Source organism: Natator depressus, chromosome 2 (genome assembly GCF_965152275.1).
Source record: "Natator depressus isolate rNatDep1 chromosome 2, rNatDep2.hap1, whole genome shotgun sequence".
NCBI lineage: Eukaryota > Metazoa > Chordata > Testudines > Cheloniidae > Natator > Natator depressus.
In genome coordinates, this window is record NC_134235.1 from 186,823,578 (window position 1) to 186,835,740 (window position 12,163).

The window sequence follows — 12,163 nt, forward strand, 5'->3', positions numbered from 1 at the left end:
TTCCGAAAACCAGCTTGCTCTTTTCTGAGAGTGCTATCAACTGCCTCTGATATACGCTGGACTATGATCATACACAACACTTTGCTCGGCACGGATAAAAGTGTGTTACCACACCAGTTATTACAATCACTGAGATAGATACCAACACCTAATTCATTGTTTATGCCATCAGAAGCCACACACCAGAAGAAGTATCATTATTCCCATTTTACAGATTGGCAAGTTGAGGCATAGAGAAGTTAGTGGGTGACCTTCTTTCCAGAGGTGCTAAGTAGCTGCAGCTCCCAGCCATAATGGCCTGCCTAAGATCAAATTGCAATGATTTTGAAGGCCACTGTTGCCCACTCCCCGCCTGAGTACATTTAAAGGATTGCAGTGTGCTGCACATGAACAGGCCATGTGAGGAGTCCAATGGGGGCTGGGAGTCTAAAGTGAATTTGGCCCAAGGCTCATATGAGAACCTGTTGTACAGTGTGGCATTTATTCTGTGTTTAGAGTTTAACAAGTAGCGGTGAAGGTGATCAGCATGCAGAACGAAAAGGGAAAATGTTAGGAAGAGAAGGTAAGGTGTTATGATGAGCGTGGTGAGGGGTATTTGATATAACTACAAGTGTTGTGCTTTTAGAACAGGCAACATAAATATGGAGATAAAAAGTTAACAAGATCTGTGAACAAGCTAAAATGGATTTATTTTTCTAGTTGTACATTATGGGCCTGATCCAAAACCCACAGAAGTTCATGGAAATATTTTCATGGATTTCAGCAGGCTTCAGGTTGGGCTTCATGTCTCTCTCTCTCTCTCTCTCTCTTTTGCATGGCTCTTTCAAAGGGCACTCAGGTGAAATACAGGCCTTCAACAAAGCAATAACTAATGTGTGATTTCTGATAATTGAGTAACCATATATACACACGTATGTGTATATAAACACACAAACACACTCATATATACATACTGCTGTCCAAGGCAAAATCCAGCAAAGCATTTAAGTATGTGCTTAATGTCTTGCTGGATCAAAGCCCACTCTTGCTACTATAGAAATCAATGGCAAAACTCCCATTGACCTCACAGGGACTCTGATCATGCACCATTAAAGTCAATGGGAATAACCCATGGGTGAAAACTCTGGACCTAAGGGAATACACTTCTTGATGCAATAAAACAAATGGGGAAAAAAGATTGTCACCATGATGGACACCTTTCTGACACCCAATAATACAGTACTTGTCTGCTGGCCTGTAAGGGTGTAGCTCAGCATTTTCACATATCTCCAGTGTTGTCCATTTCTGATGTACATTTTACACTGGAGCTAAGGCAAGCAGCTGATCCTCAAAGTAGAGAAGTTGATCCACTTCAAAACAGTCGCTTGCTCTAGAAACCACTTTCTCCAGACATTCCCGGATCTCGTCTTCACTTGCATTCTGCTGTCTTGCTTTCTTGAGATAGCTGTAAACCTTTTCAAATACTTCTGCTCCCAGCTTCTGAATTGCTGATCTACAGAAAAATGTTACATAAAAGTTACTCACAAGTTAATCCATTTTACATATTGAAACATGTAGCAAGAGACATTCATCTGGTAAATTACTGTAGCGCTAAAACAAAATGGCTTTCAGCTTAAGATCAAAGTGTAACTATGTACACCATTTGCATAGAACAAAGCTCATTATGGAATTTCCCTATGGGCATTTTTAATATGAACAAAAGTCCTGAGATGAAATCCTGGCACTACTGAAGTCAGTGAGACTTTTGTCATCGTTGTCAATGAAGCCAGGATTTCACTCTTAATGTCTAATTTGATAAACTACTTTATAACACATTCTACAGTGATTCCAGTTCATACAGACATATTTACAGCCTCTGGATTTTATAAAAAAATACATTAAACAATTTGCCAGTGGCAATATTCATAAATCATCCCTTAAACTCTTATCAAAAAACTGTTGCACAAGATGCAATGAGAACTGAACACACATTATTCTTCTACTATAACAACACCCTCCCTTTTTGATCAGACGGGCTCTCTGTACTTCCGCGATGAAAAATACACTCATGGTTACCTAATACTGACTTACACAAAGATTCCAGTTGACCATTGTAAGATTACTCATTGATTAAAAAAAAAAAATTAATGATACATGTAAAAATCCACAAGTAACAGACAGGGCTATGGTCGGTGTCATGCTACCAATATTATAACAAGAGGATCTTGTAGTAACTTTCCTCTTTAGGCTGTCATAAACCCATGTGCTGGGGTGCATGTGTTTGCAGAGGGGACTCTATTCATTTTACCTTTTGAACAAAACAGCTTTCTCATAAAGATGACCAAGAAGGGAGGTAGCACCACTTGGAAAACAAACTTAGTCCTAGAGCCTTCAATAAGATCCATGTGGATCCATTTATAGATTTCATAGGTTCCCAGGCAGAAGAGACCACTGTGATCATCTAATGTAACACAGATTTGGAACTTCCCCAAAATAATTCCTAGAGCAGATCTTTTAGAAAAACATCCAATCTTGTTTTAAAAATTGGAGACTTCACCACGACCCTTGGTAAGTAATCCCAGTGGTTACTTACCCTCACTGTTAAAAGTTAACACCTTATTTCCAGTCTGATTTCATCTAGCTTCAACTTCCTGCCACTGGATTGTGTTATACTTTTGTCTGTTAGATTGAAGAGCCTATTGTTAAATACGTGTTCTCCATGTAGGTACTTACAGACTGTAATCAGCCTCCCCTTAACTTTCTCTTTATGATGCTACATAGATTGAGCTCCTTGAGTCTATCACTACACAGCATGTTAATCATTCTCATAGCTCTTCTCTGAACTCTTCCCAATTTACCAAAATCCTTCTTGAATTGTGGACACCAGAACTGGACACAGTATTCTAGCAGCAGTCACACCAGTGCTAAATACGGCTGTAAAATAACCTCTCTAGTCTCACTTGAGATTCCCATTTATGCAGCCAAGCATTGTGTTAGCCCTTTTGGGCACAGCATCACGCTGGGATCTCATGTTCAGCTGATTATCCACCATGACCCCCAGATCTTTTTTCAGAGTCACTGCTTCCCAGGATAGAGTCCCTTCTACTGTAGGTATCCTACATTCCTTGTTTCAAGATGTATACATTTACATTTAGCCATATTAAAATGCATATTGCTTACTAAGCAATCCAAATAATTTTGAATCAGTGACCTATCCTCTTCATTATTAACCACACCCCCAATTTTTGTTCATCTGCAAACTTTATCAGTGATGATTTTATGTTTTCTTCCAGGTCATTAATAAAATGTTGAATAGCATACAGCCAAGAACCAATCCCTGAAGGACCCCCACTAAAAACACACCTGTTCAATGATTGTTCACAGTTACATTTTGAGACCTCAGTTAGCCATCCATTTAATGTGTGCCATGTTAATTTTATATCTTTCTAATTTTTTTGATCAAAATGTCAGGCAGTGCCAAGTTAAATGCCTTGAAGAATGCTAAGTATATTACATCAACACTATTACCATTATCAAACTTATTATCGCATCAAAATCTATCAAGTTAGTTTGACAGAATCTATTTTCCATAAATCCATGTTGAATGGCATTAATTATAGTACCCTCCTTTAATTCTTTATTAATCGAGTCCCATATCAATTGCTCCATTATCTTGTCTGGGATTGATGTCAGACTGGCAGACTGTGATGGGATGTTCACCCCACACCATAGTTGAGAAAGGGCCAATTAGAGAGACAGGCCACATGTGAGGGGCTTAGGCTGGACAAGCAACCCCTGATTGGAAGGTGGAGCTCAGTTGAGCAGGAGTGGCTGGGTTAATATAAAGCCAGGAAGCTGGAAAGAGAAATGGTGGCAGTGAGGAAGTCTGCAGCTACCCTCTGTGCATAAGAGAGGGAAGGAGGGAACCCAGGGAAAGAGACGCACACTGACTCTGAGGGAAGGGCATACTCAGAGAGAAGGGGTGGGAAGAAAGCCTTTGGGAGGTGGATAGGAAGCAGCCCAGGAAAAGAACAGTGAGGTTGGGGACTGAGCAGACCTTGACTGCATGTCACAGGGTCCCTGGGCTAGAACCTGGAGTAGTGGGCAGGCCCAGGTTCCCCTACCGATGAAGTGGTAGTGCCAGGGCAGCAGGTCCAGAAGGGGAAACCAAACAGTGACCTGGCCAGAGGGCTGTCACAAAAAGGAAACCTGCAGCCCTCGGTGCGAGAAAGGGGCCACAGAGTGAAAGAGAGGACAGGTGGAGCGACTGCAAGGGGAAGTGTCGGACCTAGAAGAGAACTATTCCCAGAGCAGCCAGTAGGAGGCACTGTCCAAGGGGAGTGAGCACCCTGAGACACAAGCCTATAATTACCTGGCTCATTCCATTTGCCATTTTTAAATATTTGCACAACATTAGCATTCTTCCAGTCTTCTGGAACTTCCCCGTTGTTCCAATACTTACTGAAAATCAATATTATTGGTCCACCGAGCTCCCTTAAAACTTTTGGATATAAGTTATGCTGAGCTGCTGATTTAAAACTGTCCAACTTTAGAAGTCATGCAGAGCTCATTGCAGGATTGGGGGCCTAATACAGCATTAAAAGTCATTGTGATAGAAATATTTATACTTTCTCCCTGAAAAGTATGCTGAAACATACAGCATAGCATCCAGCCTGAATAATTTTAAGCGAGGGGGGTGAATCCCTCATAAGGGGCGCTGGAAACCACTGCTCCAGGTGCAATCAAGTTCTTTTTTTAAAGTAAATAACTGATAGTGTATCATTTGAGCAAGAGTATGTGATTGTATGAGACTGCATCATAATACCTCCGCACAGCGGGACAGAGTTATACGAGTTGTGGCTGCATGTGCAACCCTATATTTGTCATTTATTTTCTTTTGAACATTGAAGCATGCAAACTTAATCTTCTCTGAGTTTGTTTGTTTTACTATCAGAGTTGCATGGTTTCCCCCATTAGAAGCAATGATTTTCTGCAGTTGGCCAAAATAGCAGCAGGCCAAATGGGATTCCCTTGCAGAAATTCCAGAAATTTGCTAATATAACCCTAACTGATTACGGTTAGCAGCAGTTTTATAGTGCAGCCTGTCCTCCCAAGGGCATTTGTGTATCTTTGTCAGTATTTCAGTAATGAACAGATGCTACTGTTCTAGAGGATTTGCCCGAGAAATTCATTCTGGCAACCAGGCGTTCTTGAATAAGGTTTCTTTATATATCTTGAGGGCTTTATCTGACATGTTAATTTATTTGTAATATATTTACATAAATTGGTAGTATCTATTCTCCTGGGGCCACTGTACTAGCGCTCTCAACATACCTCTCAGTCTCAAGTGTCCCTCCTCTGGAGGGCTGTCATTCATTTTACTCCCCAAGATACCCACGTTCCGCACATTTGATGGCCTGTACCTTTTAGTGTTAAAAATTCTTTACAATGGAGAGAAAATATCATCAACCTAATAAAAAGTCCCATATACTAAAGAAATGACTCAGAAACCATTTAAAGGTTCTAGCAAAAAGAAATCTTTTGGTGTCCCTCCTATTGGGCCTTTGTCACATATTGCATCTGACACTTGCACCTTGGGAATCAGCACCCTCATGGATCTAATCTATCCCTTCAATGGTAGGCAGGAGCTGCCCTCTGCCATTACAGGGCTGAGCTGTAATGTCTCACAGAGGGAGGAATCACAGTAGCCATAGGGTTGCCAAGTATCTACTCAGACAAAAACCGAACACCCTTGCCCCACCCCTCCACTGAAGCCCTGCCCATGTCCCGCCCCTTTGCTGAGGCCCCCACCCCCCACTCACTCCATCTCCCCACTCCCTCTGTCACTCACTCTCCACACCCTCACTCACTTGCTCATTTTCACCGGGCTGGCTCAGGGGGGTTGGGGTGCGGGAGAGGATGAGGACTCGGTCTGGGGGTGCAGGCTTTGGGGTAGGGCCAGGGATGAGGGATTTGTGGGGCAGGAGGGGGTTCTGGCTGGGGGGTCTCTGGGCTGGGGCAGGTGGTTAGGGGGTGTGTGTGTGGGGGGTGAGGGCTCCAGCTGGGGGTGCAGACTCTGGGATGGGGATGAGGGGTTTGGGGTATAGGAGGGTGCTCCAGGCTGGGGGGGGTGGAGCCGAGGGCTTCAGAGTGTGGGAGGGGGCTCCGGGCAGCGGAGTGGGAGGGGGGTATGGGCTCTGGGCTGGAGCTGTGGGTTCCGGGGTGGGGCCAGAAATGAGGGGTTCAGGGTGTGGGAGGGAGCTCCGGGCTGGGACCGAGGGGTTCAGAAGGTGGGAGGGGGATCAGGGCTGAGGCACGAGAAGGGGTCGGGGTGCAGGCTCCAGGTGGCGCTTACGTCAAGCAGCTCCCGGAAGCAGTGGCATGTCCCGCCTCCGGCTTCAATGCGGAGGCGCAGCCACACGGCTCTGTGCGCTGCCTCGTCCACAGGCGCTGCCCTCGTAGCTCCCATGGGGGCTGTGGAATCGGCGCTTGGGGCGAGGGCAGCGCATGAAGCCCCCTGGCTGCCCCTACGTGTAGGAGCTGGTGAGGGGGGCATGCCGTTGCTTCCAGGAGTTGCAGGGAGCCTGCCTTAGCTCTGCTGCGCCACTGACCGGACTTTTAACAGCCCGGTCAGTAGTGCTGATTGGAGCCACCAGGGTCTCTTTTGAACCAGGCATTCTGGTCGAAAACTGGACACCTGGCAACTCTAAGTAGCACCATGGTGTTGGCATGAGGGTTTTAAGCTGCACCACTTCGCATACATGTGGGGCGTTCAAGCTCCACTGAAGGTGCAGCTGTTTTCCTTACAAATATTTGTTTAAATGTTCAGAAATGGGCATCAAACTCCCCTCTTCTATACATGAACCGCTTCAGTGCTAAGCCGTGCTGGTAGCCCTCCTGGTGTTGCTTTTAAGCCTAACTTGACAACCCAACTAGCTGAAGGGGCAGCAACAACCTCATACTGTCAGCACTATAATGAAAGGAGAGAGTTGGGGAAGGGCACAGCACATAAACAACTTTGTGCACAATATCATGGGACTGTTCAGTGCGTGTCCAGAGGACAATCAACATCACCCAACACCCTGTTATATTAGCATTGAGTACTAAGAGCCCAGAAGGGACATGATTCTAAACGACTCTTAATGTGAATTCTGGTTGTCCTTGGAAAGCAGTAATGGCTGTTAAAATTATGAAAAAAGGTTTTGTTTGCAATTTATTTTTTCCTGAATGTAACTGGAAACACTAAGTAGCCTCAGTAGAATATAAAGGAGTCCCCAAAAATCATAGAATTATGCACTGTAGGCCTTACAGATGGCATCAGCCCCCAGCTCATGTCAAAGGTTCCTTAACTGAAGAACGTATTACTGTTTTGATCTCGCACACAACAGGAACCGAACACCTCCTCCCTACCTCACTCCTGCTATCACCTTGTTCTTCCATGTTGTTCATCCCTACTTCTGACCTGCTCTTCAGCTCTGTCGTCTTCCCTGGCTGATTCCTGACACAAGGGATGGGTTAGGAACTGCCAGCAGGTGGAGATGGGAAACAGTATATGGGGCCAGTCTGGGTATGGGGCCAGGGATGGGGCCAGTCTGGTGGCCCCACAGGTACGAGATTTGCTTCATCCCTGTCTCCAAGAGCTAGAAAGCCTCACTCCTCCCTGCCACTGTCACTCATTAATGGAGAAATTAAAACCTTGGAAATTAGCTAGTGCTCGCTGATTTCAAAGAGTTAAATAGGGTTTCCTTTTGAAAATAACTTTAACCCATCTTCTGCAGCAATATTACAGCACTTACTTCTAACGGTTAACATAAATTAACGAGAAAATATTTTGAAGTAATTCCTTCTGCATCAATCCTTTCATTGACTGCTCGCTTCCTCTCAAAAGGAACGTGGTTAATTCTTTGCCCCTCCCATCGATTTAGAGATGTGAAATGAAGTAAATGGGCACCTCAGGAGCCATGCTGGTGCTAATAAATGTGACCTGTGGACTATATCCTTTCTGTTTAGGTTGAGAGAGCACATAAATTAGCATCCAGGAAAGCTAATCTGTATAAAATTCATACCAATGGGATTAGGCAACAAGTGTTGAAAGGCTGACAACAAAGGAGCATGTGTCAAAAATGTTAACATCTGCTTCTTCGAGAGAGATCATTAGGTGCCATTTGGGCTTGAGATCCTAGGAGAAGGCAGTTGCCATAAAGTATATTTCCTAGGGTATTGTAGGGGGGTGAGAGAGGAATCTATGACAGAAAATTTCAAATGTAGTTTACTATCCAACTTCAAAAATCAGGGTAACGCCTCTGAAATCAAAAGATTTACACTGGTGTAAAAACCAGTCTGACACCAGAATCAAGATCACTGGGAGCTGCTATCAATAATATCCTCATTATAACTCTGATCCTGTATCAAAGTGTGCTAGAGTTAGTTTTTGCATCCATGTCAAGTCCCATTGAGGCACATGCATGGGAGTCTGCACTACATTTGTGCAGGTAGTTATTGCAATTATGCATTCAAATAAGGCACTTGAGTGTCTAAAGTTAAATGCGCACTTTGTGTGTGCACTGTGGCGGTCACACTCATAGAAGATTAGGGTTGGAAGAGACCTCAGGAGGTCATCTAGTACAACCCCCAGCTCAAAGCAGGACCAACCCCCAACTAAATCAACCCAGCCAGGGCTTTGTCAAGCTGCGCCTTAAAAACCTCAAAGGATGTAGATTCCACCACCTCCCTAGGTATCCCATTCCACTGCTTCACCACCCTCCTAGTGAAATAGTTTTTCCCAATATCCAACTTCGACCTCCCGCACTGCAATTAAAGACCATTGTTCCTCATTCTGTCATCTGCCACCACTGAGAACAGCCTAGCTCCAGCTTCTTTGGTACCCCCCTTCAGGCATTTGAATGCTGCTATCAAATCCCCCCTCACTCTTCTATAGCAGTGCATGGGATTCTTCTGTCCTAAGTACAGGACTCTGCACTTGTCCTTGTTGAACCTCATCAGATTTCTTTTGGCCCAATCCTCCAATTTGTCTAGGTCACTCTCGACCCATTCCCTACTCTCCAGTGTATCTACCTCTCCCCCCAGCTTAGTGTCATCCGCAAAATTGCTGAGGGTGCAATCCATCCCATCATTCAGATCATTAATGAAGATGTTGAACAAAACCGGCCCCAGGACAGACCCCTAGGGCACTCTGCTTGATACCAGCTGCCAACTAGACATCAAGCCATTGATCACTACCCATTGAGCCTGACTATCTAGCCAGCTTTCTATCCACCTTATAGTTCATTCATCCAATCCATACTTTTTTTAACTTGCTGGCAAGAATACTGTGGGAGACCGTATCAAAAGCTTTGCTAAAGTCAAGATATATCATGTCCCCCACTTTCCCCGTATCCACAGAGCCAGTTATCTCATCATAGAAGGCAATCAGGTTGGTCAGGCATGACTTGCCCTTGGTGTTACCCTTCACATCCCTTGCTAGCTGTAACTCCAGTTGTGTTTTAGCCTTCCTGATTACACCCTGGCATGCTTGAGCAACATTTTTATACTCCTCCCTAGTCATCTGTCCAAGTTTCCGCTTCTTGCAAGCTTCCTTTTTGTGTTTAAGATCACTGAAGATTTCTCTGTTAAGCCAAGCTGGTCACCTGCCATATTTGCTTTTCTTTCTGCACATCAGTATGGTTTGTTCTTGCGCCCTCAATAAGGCTTCTTTACAATACAGCCAGCTCTCCTGGACTCCTGTCCCCCTCATATTAGCCTCCCAGGGGATCCTGCCTATCAGCTTCCTGAGGCAGTCAAAGTCTGCTCTTCTGAAGTCCAGGGTCCATATTCTGCTGTTCTCCTTTCTTCCTTTTGCCAGGATCCTGAACTCTACCATCTCAGGGTCACTGCTGCCCCGGTTGCCACCCACTTCTACTTCCCCTACCAATTCTTCCTGTTTGTGAGCAGCAGGTCAAGAGGAGCATGGCCCTAGTTGGTTCCTCCAGCACTTGCACCAGGAAGTCCCCAACACTCTCCAAAAACTTCATGGATTTCTGTGCACGGCTGTATTGGTCTCCCAGCAGATGTCAGGGTGATTGAAGTCCCCCATGAGAACCAGGGCCTGTGATCTGGAAAATTCTGTTAGTTGTCACAAAGGCAAAGGGGTATGTGCACATACGTATATTTTGCACACAACTGTGGATCTTGTTTTCTGATAATCTGGCATCCACTGTTGTTGCATTATTTATTATTTCACTCATTTCCAATAATTCTCCCCCGTAATGGTGTCATCACTTTATTTTTCAGCCAAGTATCATTATTGTTATTTGTATTAGCATAGCACTCAGGAACACTAGTCATGTGCTATGCTGTACAAATGCAGAACAAAAAACATTTCCTGCCCCAAGAGATGACAAAGCATTAATAACGCAGTGCTATTAATGAGGTCTTATATTAATAGGCTTTTGTTACTTTAACAAAATATACTGGGCCAGCTCTCCACCTGGCACAAATTGGTTTTGCTCCATGGAAGTCAATGGAGTTAAGCCAATTTACAGCAGCTGAGGATCTGGCCCAATGGTATGTTTACCAGTATACTTATCAAATTAAAACGAGGCCGCATCTGTGAAAACAAATGTACAAAATAGAATTTATGATGCCAGGCCTTTACATTTTTTTAATGTGCCATGCAATGGTTTGCAGTGGATCTCTCTCTGGCATTAATGTGATTCACCAGTATTCTACAATATATGAATGGTGTAATCTCAGCAATCTGTGATGTTTACAGACCTTCTCCTAGTGGCTAATGTGGAAGTTGCCACTAGTCAGCCTGTGAATCTGTGTCTTGGCTATAGAAAAAGACTGCATTACTACCTGTCCATTAACATTTTCCTGCTGGTCTGGAGATCAATTACAATATATCTATCACTATGTGTCACTGACAAAAGCCGCAAAGTAAGATTAATGCTTAGCGTCAGCACTCCTCTGTGGGTGTTAACAGCTGGGCTAGTATTGCTCAACAGCTTGTCCCTGTGTGAGGCAACTATGGCAGACATCTGCAGCTAAGGTGTTTTTCAGCTTCTTGCTTCAAAATTTCATTTAGCATCATAGCAACCACTGAATCGCATTCTCCTTTCTTCCTCCACCAGAAGAATGAGCAGCACTGTTTGCTTTTAAAAACAAAGTAGTTTTCACCAATCCCTTTAAGAAACTGTACTTTGGGTTACTAGTCTATATATTGGACTGAAGTAACAATATGAGATACCAGAATAATGAAATGGGGATGAAAGTGGTTATATATTTGATAGACATCAAAAATAATACGTCATCTATACCATACTAGTGAGCATTCAGCACTGCTTCTGAATAAGTTGTAGGAAATTCAGTTATTGTAAAATGCAAACTGTTCAGTCAAATTCCATGTAAGCATTAAACTGCCTTCTTGGCATAGAAAACAAAAGCACTCAGCTGATGTTTAGGTCTGTAGCTGCAATGTTAGAATGCAGCTTGGGATCAAATATTAAAATGTATCAAACATTTTAAAATAGGGGCCCGGGCTAAATCAGTTGAGGCTCATAGATTCATAGTTTTTTTTAAGCCACCAAGCAAACTATCGGTGCCATGGAAGCCAGTACCAAGCACTTCATCCCATAGAACATTCCTAATGCAGGGCCCCACTCCTTCACCTGCCCTAGTATAAATTAGGTGTATGGTACCAGAGGACCGACAAGTCTCTAATGAACTTGAGTCCCATCTAGTGGTGTGGCATATGAGACTTTCACCGATTGCCTCTCCAGTACTGATTATAAAACAGGCTCTAACCCCAAACAAAAAAGGCTGGATGTATGACCATCATTACAGGGAAAGTTTCCTTCACAAGATGCACAAAACTGAAAGCTGGGGGATTTGGGTATTACAAGGAAAACTGGCCTGGAGCTAACAACAAAAAGAGAGGGGAGTCATGATGGAAGTGAAAACTCCCTCAAACTATATAGACTGTTAAAGTGTCAGTGCCAAAGGGCAATATTCCACCACCTTGTACTATATATATAAAAAACTGTACTGAAAGCGATCTAAAATACTAGTTACAAAAGGCTATGAGCTAAGCTGAAGAAGTGCGGACACCAAGGCCAAGGGTGGTAAGAAGAAACTCAAATGGTGGTTGGTCCTGCCGCACCCCAAAGTTTATACCCTTGGAATG

The 12,163-nt window shown here is 43.9% G+C and overlaps 1 protein-coding gene across 6 annotated transcripts in view; it reads right to left on the reverse strand.

Annotated features, from left to right (window-relative positions):
• Positions 1-737: 737 nt before the first annotated feature.
• Positions 738-12,163, reverse strand: part of NEK11 (NIMA related kinase 11) — a 155,790-nt gene continuing 144,364 nt past the window's right edge. For 3 of the 6 annotated variants that reach the window (XM_074945571.1, XM_074945569.1, XM_074945570.1), the window contains exon 16: positions 741-1,492. In XM_074945571.1, coding sequence (XP_074801672.1) covers positions 1,297-1,492 — 196 coding nt within the window. In that variant the 3' untranslated portion in view covers positions 741-1,296. Of the gene's footprint in view, positions 1,493-12,163 lie in introns of all 6 variants that reach the window. The other 3 variants (XM_074945572.1, XR_012638255.1, XM_074945573.1) reach the window with 3 other exon arrangements.